The 19,146-nt window shown below is 43.1% G+C and overlaps 1 protein-coding gene across 7 annotated transcripts in view; it reads right to left on the bottom strand.

The window, feature by feature from the left end:
- The window catches only part of SLC7A6 (solute carrier family 7 member 6), a 36,319-nt gene that overhangs the window by 15,864 nt on the left and 1,309 nt on the right, over nucleotides 1-19,146 (bottom strand). For 3 of the 7 annotated variants that reach the window (XM_088027441.1, XM_088027444.1, XM_088027445.1), the window contains exons 2-3: nucleotides 18,417-18,544; nucleotides 7,449-8,001 (exon numbers count right to left, since the gene is read on the bottom strand). In XM_088027441.1, coding sequence (XP_087883567.1) covers nucleotides 7,449-7,965 — 517 coding nt within the window. In that variant the 5' untranslated portion in view covers nucleotides 7,966-8,001; nucleotides 18,417-18,544. Of the gene's footprint in view, nucleotides 1-7,448; nucleotides 8,002-9,470; nucleotides 9,626-14,195; nucleotides 14,333-18,416; nucleotides 18,545-19,146 lie in introns of all 7 variants that reach the window. The other 4 variants (XM_088027443.1, XM_088027442.1, XM_088027446.1 and 1 more) reach the window with 4 other exon arrangements.

Raw genomic sequence — 19,146 nt, 5'->3', positions numbered from 1 at the left:
GTTGGGAGATACAGCAAGTCAAAGTGACACTCAGGCCCTTGTAATAGAGCAAAAAAACCACAAGAAAACAAAGGAAGGAAGCAGGACTATGAAAAGAAGCAGAAGTGAGAGGGCATGCAGCTTGTGAGAAAAAGCCTAACAGAGAAAGAGAAATACACAGAAGACAGTGGAGATAGAGACAAAAGACAGAGATAAAGAGACAGAGAGAAGGGACAAAAAGAGAGGGAGACAAAAAGATGGACATACACATGAAGAAAGAGATTAGCACACAGTGCCCTGGCTATGCTCACTGTGCTTCCGCCATGCAGCACCAAGATGTGGATGCAAGATCGGGGAGAGAAGCAGACATAATCCTCAGACCCACTGACAGGCACTCCATCTCACTTCTACTCCTTCTCCCCATTCTGAATGACAGTCGGAAAGATACAAAAGAGCCTGTCACAGTGGTTGCCTCTGGGGAAGAAGACCAAAGCTCTGGAGAGAGAGAAAGACTTTTTCCATTTTATACTATTTTATACTCTTGACTTATTTATCTTGCACATATGCTTCTTCCTCCATAAAAACTACTTAATCTAGAACAATGTGCAGCCAAGGAGCAAGGCCAGGAGTAGGATGAGGTGAGGGGGGCGCCTGGCGCACAAAATTTAAGGAAACACTCACTTTCAGAACCACTTGGAGAACCTGAGAGTGAGTGCATCCTTAAAGGCTGGCCCCAGGAGTCTTGCTTGCTTCACTGTACTCTCAGCTCTGCCAGAGAACAGAGAGCTCCCAGAAACAGTCTACCAAACAGAAGCCAAGTCCCCTGAACGTTTTCCTGATTCTAAATAAGAAACATTTCACCATCTGATCCTCACCCCTCCAAACCTCCCCAAATTCCCATCCCCATCTAGCACCATAGATTCTATCAGCGCTCAAGCACAAGGCTGGGCCTGGAGGCCAGGTGCTCAGATAAAAGTAACTACCACAATTACAACATCCAAGCCTTCCCTCCTCTTCTGATCTCATGTCCTTGCTGGAAAGCCTACACCAATGAGTGTGGCGTCCATGTGAGGGTCTTCAAGTTCTGGGGGCATGATGCTGGGAAAGGAATACTCAAATAGCAGATCTACACCAAACCCTAAAGTCTCTCTGTGGCAAACACTGCTAGTTATCTTTAAATATCTGTTCCTCCATTTTTCCTTAGTAATAGAAATTTTAGGTAGAGTGTGGCCTGCCTAAATTAAAGCTGACAATGGGGCGCCTGGGTGGCTCAGTTGGTTAAGCGACTGCCTTCGGCTCAGGTCATGATTGCAGGGTCCTGGGATCGAGCCCTGCATCGGGCTCCCTGCTTGGCAGGAAGCCTGCTTCTCCCTCTCCCACTCCCCCTGCTTGTGTTCCCTCTCTCTCTGTCTCTCTCTCTGTCAATTAAATAAATAAAATCTTTAAAAAATAATAATAAATAAATAAATTAAAGCTGACATTTACCAGCCTCTCTTGCAGGCAGTTACAGCCAAGTAACTAAGTTCTTGCCCCAGGGAGGTAAGGAAAGTTTCATATAAATAAGACCTCAGGAAGTCTCTTTGAAGGGCGGAGCATGCCTTTCTTTGTTCTTCCTGTCAGCCACAGTACAGACTAGACAGCTAGAGCTTGAGTAGCCATCTTGGACCACCAGCTAGAAATCACATGCTGAGGATAGCAGAGCAGTAAGGCAGAAGGAAGGAACCTGGCTCCCTGAAAAATTATGAAGTCACCCTACCAGTCCCATACTGCCTACCTTTAATATGTGATAGAAATAAACTTAAATATATTTGAGCCATGCTGCTTTTGGTTTTCAGGTGTTTGAAACCCAAATCAATCCTGGATAATACATGTACCCTAAAACAGAACTGTACCTCTCATATTCTCTTTCTGATGAGGAGATCACTCAGCAATCCGCAGCTATAGTCCCAGTTATGCTGACAGTCACGGCTCCCTTTTCCCGCAGCAACAGGGAGGAAGGAACCCTTCCAATTCCTCCCACAAACAAGCTGGGTGTTACTAAGGGGCACTCAAGGACAGAGGAATGCAATCCTTAACAACAACAGCAACAAGGTGGGAGAAGAAAAAAGCTAGGGAGAGACCATCTACAAGTATATTAGGAGAAAAATGTTCTGTAACAGTCCAGGAGAGGTAAACCCTTCCAAATGGAAATCCAGGACTCTGGAGCTCCCTCGTGGGACGCATATGATTATGTCAGGTATATGCCTTTTTAAGAATCCTCCTTGTTTTAACTGCACAAATACACACATTTAGTCTTATTATCAAACCATTCAAGGTCTGTACAGGGGTAGACTCCAGGGTCTTTGAGACTATGGTAAAGACCCAGTCCTTCTGAGTCATGTGACTTTCAGAACATGAAAGCTGTCTATCCATAGCAACCAGTGACCAAAGTAGGGGAGCATAAACTTCCTTCTCAGAACCCTGCCCAGGCCTGAGTCCAAGACAGCAAGAGACAACAGAAAGCTATTCAGGCATTACACAGTGTTTCTTCCCTCCAATCTCCTCTAATTTAGAAGTCTCCCTCCCCCATTTCCTCCTGCTCCTGCTCCTCTTCACTGTCAGCTTTCCCCAAACCAACCCTGGGGGTTGAGGGAAATGGAGTCTCAGCGGTGAGCAAGCCTCTGCTTTGATGCCAGTGTCAGTGCTGAACGACTTCTACAATGAAACCTTCACAGCAAATATTTTTGAATGACGTGTATGAGCCTACACAACAGGCAGGATCCCACAAAAATAAACAGACTAAGAAAAATCACCCTTCCAAAATCAAATCAAGTACTCATGGGCACCTGAGCTGCCAATAATACTGCTGGTCAGCTGGCAAGAGGAGGGACCTATGGGCCTCAAGAACTACCATTTTCCCCTACAGTCCCATAAGTGAGTATAAGAGCCTCTGAGCACACCGAGTCCAGTTGACAGCCTGAGGCCCCACCCACCACGGAAGATTACAAACTCCCAGAACACATATGAATAGAATGCACCCTTAGAATAGAGTTTCTCAACTTCAGCACTATTGATATTTGGGGCAAAATAAGTCTTAGTTGTGAGAGGCTGTCCTGCACTTTATAAGATGCTCAATAGCACCCCTGGCTTCTACTCACTAGATGAGTAGCACCCCTTCCAAGGAGGTGTGACAACCAAAAATGTCTCCAGACCTTGCCAAATGTTTTCTGGGCGACAAACTCACCTCTGGTTGAAAACCACTGTTCTAGGATAATGAGTAGCTAAGATAGCCTGAAATTCAAAAAAGTTGCTAGGATCTCTCTGCCAGTATAACCTGGGAATAGGGTGGGGGGGCTGCTGGAAAGTCGGGATGTGAAACAGCAATGCCTTCAAGGGCCAAGGAGGTAATGCAACTGAGCAAAGGCAAGACTGTCTGGGTATATGAGCACCTGGGTGGCTCAGTCAGTTAAGCATCTGCCTTTAGCTTGGGCCTGTGGTCCCAGGGTCCTGGGATCAAGCCCACGGTCGGGCTCCTCACTCTCAGGGCGGAGTCTGCTTCTCCCTCTCCTGCTACCCACCCCCCACCGCCACCATGCTCTCTCTCTCTGTCAAATAAATAAATAAAATGTATTTTTTAAAATTTTTATTTACTCATGAGAGAGAGAGAGAGAGAGGCAGAGGGAGAAGCAGGCTCCCAAGGAGCAGGGAGCCTAATGCGGGACTCGATCCCAGGACCATGGGATCATGACCTGAGCCGAAGGCAGACGCTTAACCACCCAGGCACCCTAAATAAATAAAATATTAAAAAAAAAATAAAGGGAGCAACCACTACACAAAGGCAGCTGATTGTTTCAGGAAGGAATCTGGGTCCAAGGTTGCCAGAACTTTTGATTTTTCAACAGAAAGGTCCTGGTTTTCAAATGTTGGCAAGTAATTCAAAATTGCTTACAACACTAGGCTAAACAAATATATCTGTGGGTCAAGTCTGGCCCATGGGCCACTAGCCTGCAACTCTGACCAGTTGTTATATGGAGAATGCTGGGCCCTTTCTTCTAGAATGGAACTTCAATTGTCTAGCTTGTCTGGCTATAATTTCCATAGACAGTCTCCCAAAAAAACAACCTGGACCCCTCTTATCTTAATTTGAAGACTAACTCAATTCTCCTAACCTACCTAAATTTCGCCATGGATTCAGCACAGATTTTTGTGTTTTTTACCCCAATTATGAGCTAATTGGTATCTTCCAATTTTGTCTCTTAAGACCACTGCCACCCCTGCCCAAAGAGACTCCCTTCAGCACACCCCAGCTTTGTTACATGGTGCATCAGCCCAATTCTACACACTAAATTCCAAGAAGAGAAGTAAGCTGAACCCCAAAGTCTTGTCAGTTAGGACAGGACATGGTTTTATGACTTAAGCCCATCTCTGACAAGTTCCTACCTGCAGGTATGCATTATGGAAAAGCCTGGGCTTCTGGGATAGGGGCTTGAAGGAATTCTGATGGTGAGTAATCTGGGTAAAAGTACACTTGAATGGAAAAAGCCACAGATACCATGACTGCACTTCTAAGAGGTGAGGTCTCTCCTCCAATCAAAAGAGCAGTTCTGGCAAAGAAAAGAAAAAAGAGCAGTTCCCGGTATGGGGATGGGCTTCGTTAAAAAAGAACAAAAACAGTGGAGAAAATCATAAACGAAAAAAGATTTACCAAACAAAAATCTTCGGTACATGAAAAATTATATATAGAATGGTGTCCTTTGACTTGGTTATCCTTGGAATTCACCCTAAGGCCATCACGAGACCAACACACAGGCACTCTCAAGTGCTTAGATAAGAGTACAAACTCACAAAACCTTCTAGAAGGAAACTGGGTAACACATGAAGAATCCTAAAACTGTTTATTTCTTTAGACACAGGTATTTCTCCTGTATAGTTAATTCTACCCTAAAAAAAAAAAGGTGCAGAAACTCTTAATCTTTATATACAAAGACTCCTACAGCTATATTTATAATAATAATACAGAGCACTTAACTCCATGCCAGAAAGAGAAGTACTGTACCTATATTGATCCATTTATTCCTCATGCTATTTCCATTTTACAAATGAGAAGACCAAGGCAACAGTTAACTAACTCCTCCAAGGTTAACAGCTGGGAAAAACAGCTGGTAAAGCTAGAATCAGTCCTGGTCTGGCATGGGAGCCTATGATCTTAACCACTATACCACACTGACAGGAAACTATTTATGTGTCCCTAAACCATGTTTCCTAAGAATATCTGATGAAAGGGATTAAATATTAAAATTTTTAAAGTATTATACAAACCACAGAGAGTATGATCTCAAGAGCAAAAAGAAAAAAAAAATGATATATGCACAGAAAAAACAATACTAGGAGGTATTTCACAGAAATAGTAGCAATAGTTCTCTGGGAGTTAAAATTATGGGGTGGGGATGCCTGGGTGGCTCAGTTGGTTAAGCATCTGCCTTCAGCTCAGGTCATAATCCCAGGGTCTTGGGATCGAGTCCCACATGGGGCTCCTTGCTCAGTGGGGAGCCTGCTTCTCCCTCTGCCGGCTGCTCCCACTGCTTGTGCTCTCTCTCTCTCTCTCTGACAAATAAATAAATAAAAATCTTTTAAAAATAAAATAAAAAATTATGGGTGATTTTTCTTTTCTTTTTTCTATTTTTTTGCATTTTCAAAGTGCCTATAACGTCTATGTATTCCCTTTAAATAACAGTAATTATAAAAAAAAAGACGCTACTTTAAAAAATGTTTCTTTTGAAGAACGTTCCATAAAAAGGGGGAAAAACATGATATACTAAATTTAAAAAGCAGAATATAAAGTTATATGCAAAGTACGATGCCAATTCTATACAAGAAAGAAATGAAGACATGATTTAATTATTAAAGGTGTTCATCTTTTGGTGGTAGATTATGGGTGACTGAGGATAAGTTCATCTTCTCCTAATGAACACATTTTATAATCAGAAAATTCTTCTTTTTTTTTAGAGAACTCAGTCAGGCCCAAGTTCTCCTGGCCAGACCCTAACACACATACAGCTGAGTACCCACCTTCCCTCCTCCTGGGGCTCCATGTGGAGGGGTTCCCTTTAACATTTGTCTTTAACAAATTCCTTCAAGTCAGGAAGCACAGTGTACCATACAATCCTTTTTTGCTAACTCCACGGTACTCTCAGTCTATTTTTAACACTGTGGATAAACTACATATACTGCCAAAACTTTTGCAAGCAGAGATACGGAAAGAACAGAGTATAATTAAGTGCCCCTGGCAGCACAGTGCTAAGGAACACAGGGAATTCTGGGCCACTTCTCAGCTAAAACACTAGCTCTACAAGATTGGGTAAATTCACAGCAATCTTCTCTCCTTTTCAGCGATTTCACAGAATCCCTCCTTACCACCTCATGAGAGAAAAAGGAAAATAAAGAGGGATCAACTGGGATCTCTCGGGTTCTGTCCTCAGAAACCCAAATATGGGGCGCCTGGGTAACTCAGTCAGTTAAACATCTGCCTTCGGCTCAGGTCATGATCCCGGGGTCCTGGGATCGAGTCCCACATTGGGCTCCCTGCTCAGCGGGGAGTCCGCTTCTCCCTCTACCCTTCCCCGTTTGTGATCTCCCTCCTTCTCTCTCGCGCGCACGCGCACTCTCTCTTCCAAATAAATAAATAAAATCTTAAAAAAGAGAGAGAGAGAAAGAAATCTGAAACACCAATGAGAAAAAGCCATTTTGGTGTGGTACCTGCTGCTTAGAATGGGCTGCAAAGAGTGGCAGTGGCAGGAATCACTGGTACTGTGGGCTGAGGGATAACACCTTGGGACCCCAACAATCTAGAGAAGCCTCTTTCCTCAGCCTCTAAACTGGTTTAAAATAAAAAGCTGGGAAGCAAAAAATAAAGTCCTCAGCACCGATGTTTTTTCTGGGTTCAGTTACAACTAGTGATGTTGACTCCAATCAAAACATCTAGTAAGACAAATGTAAGACATGCACCAACCTGTCACACAGACTGGGGAACAGGACTCTGGAACAGTCAAGAGTAGAAGGAATGTGAGGCACCAAAAGCCACAAAGAAACTCAAACTTCTCTCATCCCTAACCTTTACCCTTACTTATCTCTCAGGGTTAAATGACTTTGGTGAAATTACTTCAAAAGGTAAGATGCGGGGCGCCTGGGTGGCTCAGTCAGTTAAGCATCTGCCTTCGGCTCAGGTCATGATCCCAGGGTCCTGGGATTGAGTCCCGCATCAGGCCCCCTGCTCAGCAGGGAATCTGCCTCTCCCTCTCCCTCTCCCCCACCCATCCTGCTCCTGCTCTCTCTCTTAAATAAATATTTTTTTAAAAAAAGAAAAAAAAAAAGGTAAGATGCCTCTCTTCCCCGCCAAAAGCAAAATATGGTGTTCAAGTATCAGTTACCATTAGCATTATTAAAGGAACCCACACCCTTAAACATACTCCGCCACTAAACCCCAGACTTACATATGCACGCAGCAGCGAGGAGACGGCAGGCCAGGTATGGGGGATCACAGGTAGGGAACGAGGGCTGGATGATGTAGTTGGCGAAGGTGATAGCAATGATGGCCTGACTGGTGGGCTCAACAATTAGCAAAGAGGCCCACAGGCGGATAAAGGCAATGAAGCCCCCAAAGGCCTCTAGAATATAAGCATAGCTGGCCCCAGACTTGGTGATGGTGGTCCCCAGCTCTGCATAGCAAAGGGCACCAACAACGGAGAAAAGCCCACCAATGGCCCATACGACCAGAGACAACCCATAGGAGGCAGTGTATACCAGCACGCCCTTGGGTGAGACAAATATTCCTGAGCCAATCATGTTGCCCACCACCAGGCTGACCCCATTCAACAGCGAGATCTCCTTCTTTAGCTGCATAGTTTCTGCGGTCTGTTGAGGTTGCATGCTGACATCTTCCTTGGGCTGGCTGGCCTCGGGAATGAGATGGTAGGTTGGTGTGGGACTCTCCAGCTCCCTGGCTTCCATGACAAATGTTTCCTTCTCACTTGTGTTTACTGTGGCCTGGCAAAGAATATCAAAGAATATAAGTATGTCAGTCTAGGGCAGAAGCTGGTGAGTCTCTGGTTTAGACCCGCAAAGCCAACCTCTTATGTAGGAACAGCATGCCTTACACACAGACCTAAATATAATGAGGTTATCTCCGTTTCCACCACAGGACACAGAGAAATAAATGGAGGCAGGCAAACACCTAGTGTTCCCAAGAAACCTAACTGTGAGAGCTCAGCTGATGGCAACTTCCAACAAGAGGTACCTGGCTTGACACCAAGAATAGGTTGGCATTAGGTTTATCCATAGCATGGATTCTCCCTGAGGTGCAGGTTTTGGTCTGGTCTTACCATTTTAAAACCTACAAACCTCTCCTGCAAAGACCAGACTCCCACTGCCAGGTTAGTCAGCCTGATAGGCTTCTCACTGCCCACACCCACTCACCTCCACCCAAACATAAACAGGAACTTCTGCAGTATCCAGCAACATGTGGACAAGTCTGTAGCTACTCTCAGGCCAGCAAAGAACATGAGCAGGTGGTGAGAAAGGCTGGCTAGGAAGATGCTAAGACCAGGGCCATTGCAAAGACTAGAATAAGGAAAGGACCTTCATGAAAATACACGCCTGTGTGTTGCTGTGTCTACAACATCAATCTTATTTCCTACGTTGCTGCTTGCCCATTCAATACATCTCTTTTTCCAAAGTGCCCAGAAAAGAGAGAATATAATTAAGACCCGATGGAGAAAGAACATCCAGAGGGCACCCTAACATGGGACTTGACTGCTATCAGTTTATTTGTTTTCCTCCTCAGCATGCCCTCACTACCGTCTGGGATTGCAAGGAGATTCTCCCAGAACAGGACCCAGGAATTTTGACACCCAATCAGAGCTACATGGCTTCTCTTATCCACAGATCTGGCATTAGAAGGCATCCCATAGGGAGATGGCACACACCACTACTTTTGGTTTAGAGTTGAGCCAGTCCAGAAACCTCAAAGAAGTTAGATTCCACAACAACCTATATATGAAAAACCCAGAATCTGTCAGAGGAGGACAAGCACTTCCTGAACCTGCACTCTCAATTCCTGTGCCCCAGTAATCAGGAATTCAGATCACCTACTTACTTCCACCTCATCTTCTGGATAAAGGAATCCTATAAGCCATATGATTCCCACCCAGGAATCAGTCTTTTAAGGTCACAGAGATAACTTCAGGGATAAGAATGAGATCAGCACATCATCTTCCCAGAAGCCTCTCATCTACTCAACAAAGATGGAAGTGCCAGAACCTTACCTCACGGAGCTCAGAGCGAGGGAACCATAGCCACTCAAGAGTAAGCAGTTCTCAGGGAAAACTTCAGTCTCCACAGCTCCATCCAAAACTCCTGCCTTACCTGTCCTGGTCCCCTGCCAGGGTCTGGACTGGAGATCAAGAGAAAAAAACTCCTCTGGGGCACTACCAAGCCTTCCTTTACTCCCAGCCTACCTCTGCTTAGATGAGATCTGGCTTTAAGGCGCACCACTCTTTCTTTCACTCTTGGCACCAAGCCACGCAGGTTTCCCTAGGCAGGCACAGGCATGTGGGTACATACTTGTTTTCACGTGTCTGTCAGGTGAGCCAAAGCAACCATGAAAACAAACCTGGAAATAGCAGAGGAGCCTATATTCTCACATGAGTCAGGTGCAGAGAGACCTATATTGCCCTTTTCCACCCAACTCAACACAGAAGCAAGCAGAGAAACCTGGTCCCAGTGACCGCTTCAGCCTCCCCTCTATTCTATCAGACCCTAGCAGATGGGGAGAGGAGGCTGGGGCTCCCACATATTCTTTTTGGACCTCTGACACCAGATGTATGGGTTTTCTTTTTTTTTTTTTTTTAAGATTTTATTTATTTATTTGGCAGAGAGAGAGACAGCCAGAGAGGGAAAACAAGCAGGGAGAGTGGGAGAGGGAGAAACAGCCTTCCCGTCGAGCAGGGAGCCGATGTGGGGCTGGATCCCAGGACCCTGGGATCATGACCTGAGCCAAAGGCAGACGCTTGACGACTGAGCCACCCAGGCGCCCCAGATGTATGGGTTTTCTACACATCAAGCAATTCTGCAACACCAGACAATTTAACTCAATTCTGATGATGAGGGAGCAGAAGACAAGCTGAGGACAAAGCACAAGCTGACACCCCACAACCCCCACCCCCAAGGTGGGATATATGTGACATTCCTCAGCACTCTTGGCTGCCCTAAAGCTAAGGGAAGAAAAAACAAATGGTTAATTTATAGAGATTATAGTCCTACAGGACAGGAGTCTCCCTTAGTTTACAAATGTCTTAGTGATTTATGAGAAAAAAGCACTTACCAATAACCTAACTTCCAGAAGGAAATGTAGATAAAATTAAATGTCCTTATAACCTGCAGCCCATTGACAAATACTTGAGGAAGGCAGAGTATAATGTCCCGGAAGCTCCCAACTGTCTTCATGTTAATGCTTTACTAGAGAAGGGTTCAGTCCCACAAAACTGCCCCCTCTTCAGATGCCAAATACAAGTCCAGGTTGTTACCAGTGCTTCCAACTGACTGGCTATAAATTGGAGGGTCCCACTATCCCTCCTTGGGTTTAATTAATTTGCTAGAGTGGCTCACAGAACTCAAGAAAACAGTTTACTTACTAAATTACCAGTTTAGTATAAAAGGATATAACTCAGGAACTGCCAGATGGAAAAGATGCATAGGGCAAGGCATATGGGAAGGGGTGTGGAGTTCCATGCTCTCTCTGGGCAAGCTATTCACCCAGCACCTCCACCTGTTCACCAACGTGAAAGCTCTCCAAACTCTGTCCTTTTGGGGGTTTTATGGAGGCTTCATTACACAGGAACGACTGATTAAAATCATTGGCCATTAGTGCTTGATTCAATCTCCAGCCCCTCTCCCCTCCCCAGAGGTCAGACTGGACTCAAAGTTCCAACAGCCTAATCACACAGTTGATTCCTCTAGCAACTAGCCCCCATCCTTAGAAGATCTGGATACTTTCCAAAAATCACCTCATTAACATAAACTCAGAAGTGGGTTGAAAGGGACTTGTTATATAAATAACAAAAGACACCATTTCACTTTCATTGCCCTGGAGCTATTTCAGGAATTGAGAACAAAAGCAAATGTTATAACAGAACATGCCCCTATGGCTCCTATATAGGAAATTATAGGAGCTGTGTCTAGAAACAGTGGATGAAGACCAAGTATGTATTTAATCACAAGATCACTGGGAAAGAAAGAGGGAAATTCATTTCACTGGAAAATAAAATTAGTATAAAATGGAATTGCCTTAACTTCTAACTTCCATTTAGGATATAGAAAGCTGGGAAAAGCATCACTCCAACTCCAATGACAAGAAAAAGCCACACGATCTACAAAACCATAACTTTTCTTGAAGCCATCAGAGAGCTGAGGTTACAGGGCAATCTACCAGACTGAAATTTTAGGAAAAACAGGCACCTCCATGAAGAGACGCAAGCTCTGGTTCACCTGTGGCAGAGGGAGAATGATGGGACCAACATGCAGGCAAGTAAGAAGAACTCAGGTACAATTTTTAATGAATTACTAAAGGTCTTGTGTGGTTTAGCAAGAGCATAGACACCCAGAGGTTTTTCTCCACAGACTTCAGTAGACTGGATGTTCATTAAAAAATACTACGCAGGAGGCCAGAGACAGCTTCTCAGTAGTGCTAGTCTGGAGAAGGAAAGCAATCACTACTCTGGGAAAAATGCAAAGGTCCACCCAGTCCTTTTTCTAAAGAATAAAAATCTTACACCCCTGGGGAAAGGGTGGTAAACTCTGTCCCTCCCAAGGCAGCTGGGGCAGAGTAAAAGAAAAATAAAACACCCCTTTATGCCTGGGGGAAAGGCAGGAAATTCTGATCTGGACCATTAGAAGTATCCTACCTCTGGGGCAAGGGCAGGATCACCAGAAAGATCTACACCCCTCTTCCCCCCAGACCCAGAAAAACAGGGCCTGCCTAACACTGAGGCTAAACCAAGACAACAGAGAATCCCTGCTCCCCACCAGCAGGTAAGCAAGCACCCAGCAACAAAAGAAAGACCTAAAGCTGAGAGTAAAGCATAATAAACATTGAGGAAAAGCCCTCCCACCAGTAAACTCATCCTAAACCTGAGGAATTTGAAGCCCCCGTGTGCATCTAAGGTAACCACAACAACAAAACCCAAACCCAACTCACCTCCTAACTGACTGGAACTCCCACACTAATACCCTAACAAAAGAAGAGATGTACCTAGAATAAATACTTGCCTCAGTTTCTACTGTTTTAAGTCCTACATCTAGCAATCAGTAACAAATTACAAGCAACACAACAAAAAACAAGAGAAACAATCCATTACCGAGAAGCAAAGTAATCAGGGGCACCTGGGTGGGTTGTTAAGCATCCAACTCATGATTTTGGCTCAGGTCATTATCTCAGGGTTGTCAGATCTAGCCCCGCGTCAGGCTCTGCACTCAGCAAGGAGTCTGCTTGGTATTCTCTCTCTCCCCCAAACAAACAAACAAACAAACAAATAAATAAAATCTTTAAAAAAAAAAAAGCAAAGAAGCAAAGTAATCAACGGGACAAGACTTAGAGATGACCCGGATATTGGAACTACCAGACAAGAAATTTAAAATAACTATGATTAATACATTAAACAATCTAATGGAAAAGTTAGACAGCATGCAGAAACAGATGTGAAATTTCAGCAGAGGGATGAAAACCATTAAGAGTCAAAGTGGGAAAAAATGAAAAAAAAAAAAAATAGAATGGAGCCCCCAAGAGCTGTCGGATAATATCAAATGGTCTGAGGTAAATATAAAAAAATACTTTTTGGAAAAAAAAACTTTGGGGGTGGCTATTTTTATTTGCTTTAGAATATAATTGACTGCCTCAAGTAAAAATAGTAGCAATGAATTGTGGATTTATAGCATATATAAAAGTAAAATGTATGAGGGGAGCCTGGGTGGCTCAGTCAGTTGAATATCTGCCTTCTGCCTTGGGCTGGGATCATCCCAGGGTCCTGGGATCAGCCTGCATTGGGCTCCCTGCTCAGTCAGGAGGCTGCTTCTCCCTCTCCTTTTGCCCTCCCCCTGCTCATTCTCTCTCTCTCTCTCTCTCTCTCTAATAAATAAAATCTTTTTTAAAAAAAGTAAAATGTATGACAACAAAAGCACAGAGACAGAAGGAAGAATTGGGAGTTATACAGTTGTAAATTTCTTATATGTGAAATAATGTAATTTACTTAAAAAAACACTAAAGTAAAAAGATTAAAAGGAGGGGTATAAATAATGAACCAAAGGTGGAAATAAAATAAAAAAATACTCAAACCAAAAGTAGGCAGTAACATGGATGGACTTAGAAGGTATTACACTTAGAGAAATAAATCGCTCAGAGAAAAACAAGTATCATGTGATTTCACTTATCTAAAAAACAAAACAAGTGAACAACAACAAAAAAGGACTCATAAATACATCAAACAAACTGGTGGTTGCCAGAGCGGAGGGGGGTGAAGGGATGAGCAAAAGAGGTGAAGGGGGATTAAGATGTACGAACTTCCAGTCATAAAATAAATAAGTCACAGAGACAAAAAGTACAGCATAGGGGCGCCTGAGTGGCGCATTCAGTTAAGCCTCCAACTCTTGATTTCGGCTCAGGTCATGATCTCAGGGTCGTGGGATCAACCGAGTAGGGCTCCCCATGCTCAGTGGGAGTCTGCTTGTTCCTCTCCCTCTGCTCCTCTGCCACTCATGCTCTCCTCTCTCTCAAATAAATAAATAAAATCTTTTTTAAAGAAGTACAGCATAGAAAATATAGTCAATAATATTGTAATAGCAGTGTATGGTGACAGATGGTACACTAGACTTATCATAGTGAGCATGTATGGAATTGTAGAATCACAATGTTGTACACCTAAAACTAATATAACATTGCATATCAAATATACTTAAGTAATAAAAAATTTTTAAGAAGGCAGAAAAAAAAACATGCAACAAACAGAAAACAGAAGACAACTAGCAAGATGGATGATTTTAACGCAACTAACCCAATAGTAACATGAAATGTAAATGATCTAAACATACCAATTAAGAGATAGACATTGACAGAACAAATTAGATAAAAACGCAAAACCCAACATGTAGTCTATGAGAAACACGCTTTAAATATAAAGACATCAGGGCACCTGGGTGGCTCAGTTGGTTAAGCGTCTGCCTTCGGCCCAGGTCATGATCTCAGGGTCCTGGGATCGAGCTCAGCGAGGAGTCTGCTTCTCCCTCTTACACTCCCTCTGTGCTCTCTCTCTCTCTCAGTGAATAAAATCTTAAAAAAATAATAAATATAAAAACATAAAGGGGTGCCTGGGTGGCTCAGTTGGTTAACTTTTTATCTCAGCTCAGATCTTGATCTCAGGGTAGTTGGTTCAAGCCCCTCGTTGGGCTCCATGCTGAGTGTGGAGCCTACTTAAAAATAAACAAATAAATATAAATAAGTTCTAGGTAAAAAGATAGGAAAAAATAAATCATGCAAACACTGATTGAAAGTTGGAGTAGCTATATTCGCATCAGACAAAATAAACTTCAGAATAAGAAATACTGCTAGGGATAAAGAGGGACATTACATAATGACAAAGAGATTGATTCACCAAGAAGACAATTCTAAGTGTGTGTTTCCTCCAACAACATAGCTTCAAAGTACATAAAGCAATATCATAGATATGAAAGGAGAAATACACAAATCCACGATTACGTTAAGACTTCAAAGCACCTCTCTCAGTCATTAACAGAATATGCAGACAAAAAATCAGCAAGATCTAGGGGCACCTGGCTGGCTCAGTCGGTAGAACATGAGACTCTTAATCTCAGAGTCATGAGTTCAAGCCCCATGGAAGGAGTGTGGGGGAAAAAAAAAAATCAGCAAGATCTAAAAGGCCTGAAAATGGAATGTCCCAACATAGCTCTTGTCTAAGTAATTATGTGAATTCTGAGTGGGAAAGAAAAAAAATAGCATCTGCAATAGGGTTTACCTCCACACAGGAGAGCGGGACAGGCTAGAGGTGGGAGACAACCTTCTAAGCAGAAAAAACACTGCTTTGGCTCCTTAAGTTTCACAACAGAGTATCAATCCTACTATATCGCAGTTGGTATCAGAACACTGTTAGGAACCCTCCCTCAAGATGCTCCCTGAGGCCTTTAAGACCAGTTCCAACCTTCTTAGCAGGGCCTTATCACTATGTCCTGCACCACCCCACCCCGACCCCAAAGTCCCACCCAAGGTCCAGTCCCACCCAAGGTCCTGTCCCACTGAATTACTTGCAGTTTCTAGAACCTGAAGTAGTCCAGGGTTTCCAAAGTCCATGAGACAAACATATTTTTGCTCATACTGAGCCCTCTAACACCCTTCTTCTACCACCTTTTCCCCAACAGCCTAGCTGCCATCTTTCTCCATATATCTCTTTGTGCCCAAAAGATTTGTAGTACATACTTCTGCCTTAGCAGCCACCTCATTCTGTTGCATTTACTTAGCTTCAGTCTCCCAACTAGTTTGTGAGTTCCTCATCTATTTTAACAGCACCCAGGACAAGGCCTAGCCCAGGTTCAGTACTCAGTCCATGATCACTGAATAAAATACACCAAGGACAGAAAATAGCTAAGAGAAAATACACAACAAACCCTACTGAAAGTCTAAGACCTTAAGCCACCTGCTCGCCAGAACAATAAGCAAAAAAACCCTTAAGAAAAGTGATCAAACAGAAAATTCAGTCTGAGACAGTGGTTCCTAACATTTTGTCAAAGTACTTGTTCTTTAAGTAACAGATGATGGAGAAAAAAATGATAAAAAGCAACTATGACTACAATAATGGTTTTGAATTCATTTGCATTTAATCAGTCACCATAGTATCTACATACATTCTCAAAAGGGCAGTCCATACCTGTGTGAGATGCACTGTTTATCCTATCCCCACAGAATAGATTTGCAGACCTTCTTCAACAATGGGATGAAAATCAAGGAGCTAATAACTAAGCCGCTATCTCCAGCTCAGTAGCCTGGTATTTGGGGGAAAGAGTGTGCAACAAAATCTTATCAGATCACCCTCTATGAACTGGCTATCCTTCTGCCTTCAATTTTTATCCAATTGATAAGAGATAGCGGCATCTGAAGATCACACACAGTATCAGATTCTCAGTCTCTCTCATACAGTTTCTAAAATCACTATTGAAGGGGCGCCTGGGCGGCTCAGTCGTTAAGCATCTGCCTTCGGCTCAGGTCATGATCCCAGTGTCCTGGGATGGAACCCTGCATCAGGCTCTCTGCTCAGAGGGAAGCCTGCTTCTCCCTCTCCCACTCCCCTGCTTGTGTTCCCTCTCTCGCTGTCTCTCTCTCTCTCTCTGTGTCAAATAAATAAATAAAAAATCTTAAAAAAAAAAAAACACCATTTACTTTAAAAAATAAAAAAATAAAAATAAATAAAATCACTATTGAAGACAATTTCCAAATTCAGCATAGCCTCTAAGTTTCTGTTGTGAAAAACTAGCATTAAACCCTGCCCGTAAGGACACAATGCAGCTTTCTAGCAGGTTTTCATCCTATTTTACAGGCTCCTGTACCAGATAATAAAGGAATTCATCAGACCACTAACATCGCCTCATGAAAATTTAACCATGAAACTATCATATGCAATTTTAAGGGGAAAAAAAAAGGAAGAATCTTTCAAAGTTCAATTACAAAGAATACTTTACAAGCTGGATTTAAAAACTCTTTTATAGGGGCACCGGGTGGCACAGTTGGTTAAACGTCTGACTCCTGGTTTCTGCTCAGGTCATGATCCCAGGGTCGTGAGATGGAGCCTTATGTTGGGCTCTGTGCTTAGCGCAGAGTCTGCTTAAGACTCTGTCTCCCTCTTCCCCTCCTCCCATGCCCATGCTCTCTCTCTCTCAAAATAAATAAATAAATCTTTATTTTTTTTTTTTTTAAGATTTCATTTATTTATGTGTCAGAGAGAGAGAGAGAGAGAGAGAGAGTGCACGAGCACAAGCAGGGGGATCTGCAGGCAGAAGAAGAAGCAGGCTCCCCGCTGAGCAGGGAGCCCAATGTGGGGCTCAGCCCAGGACCCTGGGATCATGACCCAAGCAGAAGGCAGACCCAACCAACTGAGCCACACAGGCATCCCAAATAAATAATCTTTTAAAAAATAAAATGGCACCTGGGTGGTTCAGACGTTAAGCACCTGCCTTCGGCTCAGGTCATGATCCCAGGGTCCTGGGATTGAGCCCCGCATCGGGCTCCCTGCTCAGTGGGAAGCCTGCTTCTCCCTCTCCTACTCCTCCTGCTTGTGTTCCCTCTCTCACTGTGTCTTTCTCTGTCAAATAAATAAATAAAATCTTTAAAAATAAATAAATAAAAATAAAATGAAATGAGAACTCTTGGGGCGCCTGGGTGGCTCAGGTCATGATCCCAGAGTCCTGGGATCGAGCCCCATATCAGGCTCCCTGCTCGGCAGGAAGCCTGCTTCTCCCTCTCCCACTCCCCCTGCGTGTGTTCCTTCTCTCGCTGTGTCTCTGTCAAAATAAATAAATAAAAATCTTAAAAAAAAAAGAGAGAGAACTCTTTTATAATTGGTGGCTATAGGGGAAAAGATTGTTGAGAAAAATACTAAAATCTCTACTGTGGTGAAAACATAGAGGACTCTTTCTTTTCTATACTTCTCTCAGTCTTATATATTTTCCACAATTAATAGGCGTTAACTTTTTTAATGCTTAACTCCTTCTCTCCCTCTCTCTCTCTCTCTATATATATAGTACCCCTATATCAAATGAAAAAGTTACATAACTCTACATTTATGTTTTTACCTAAGATACCAGGAAACTCAATATCAAATTCAGCACCTAATCACAGTGAATAAATACCCTCACTTTCAACAGTATGTGATATCTAGTCTTTTCCATTGACTTTGGTTTTCAATTTCTTTTTTTTTTTTTTTAAACATTTTATTTATTTTTTGACAGAGAGAGACACAGCGAGAGAGGGAACACAAGCAGGGGGAGTGGGAGAGGGAGAAGCAGGCTCCCCGCCGAGCGGAGAGCCCGATGTGGGGCTCGATCCCAGGGCCCTGAGATCATGACCTGAGCCGAAGGCAGACGCTTAACGACTGAGCCACCCAGGCGCCCCTCAATTTCTTTTTAACAACCTCATTGAAGTATCTTTAATTATAAACCACCACAATTACTCTTTAGAAAAAGATACAATTTAACATACAATTTTATATAATATAGTGTTACATAACTGTTAATTATATGTGAGCCATTTTCATTAATAGTATCCTGTTCGCATCTTGCACAAATAACTGAAACTCTTTACAAATCGCAAAGATCCAAGATCTAATAGAGAACAGAGCAATAATATTCACCTGTGAGGAAATAAGCAAACATCACACTTTCATAAGCTGCCTCATCATAAATGGTCAGGTACTGAGAAGAAAATGGAAGTCTTCACACCAAGGCCTAATTCCATTTGTCTGTCTTGGCCATTTAACCTCTGCAACAAAGAGTAAGAGGCAGCTTATCAAAAAATGAACCTAATAAGCAACAGGATGATATTTCCCTTTGTAAAATTTAAGTTTTACATGCCTGGCAGGGGCAGCACTCAATTACTGAGAAGTTCTGTCACACCCACAGTGGAGTGTAACTGAAGCAACCAGCCCACATGTGTCAGAGAACCAACCCGGTCATCTCAAATCATGCAAGTCCCAGGTCCTGTAAGCCCTGTTTGCGTCACTTTTGTAAAAATGTATCCACATCCTGGAGACTATAGCAGGAAACACGCAGGACAGAGGTCAGGAAATTTCCTGTACCAAGAAGGGCCAAGGAGATCAGTCACATAACTGGTATTTACTTTTAGTCTGCAATAAAAAAATATGTCCACAGCCAGACAGGGAAGAAGGAAGATATGAAAAAAAATCGTGTTTGTGGTTTTCTGCGTTTTTGTCAGGAGAGGGAAATCAAATATAAGAACTTGAATGGCAGTCTGAGAACAAAGTTGGGAAGCAAAAGCCATTAGCACACAAGGGCACCTTAGCAATGTAGGCAGACTGGGCAGTTTCCTCCTAAAGGGCTTCACAGCAAGCAAAGAGAGACAAA

This window comes from Eumetopias jubatus, unplaced genomic scaffold, assembly GCF_037043125.1.
Source record: "Eumetopias jubatus isolate StellerSeaLion01/CBP00866 unplaced genomic scaffold, mEumJub1_p1.0 scaffold_10, whole genome shotgun sequence".
Taxonomy (NCBI): Eukaryota; Metazoa; Chordata; class Mammalia; order Carnivora; family Otariidae; genus Eumetopias; species Eumetopias jubatus.
The sequence above is the reverse complement of the archived record's forward strand: the minus strand, read 5'-3'. Positions and strand labels throughout refer to the sequence as shown.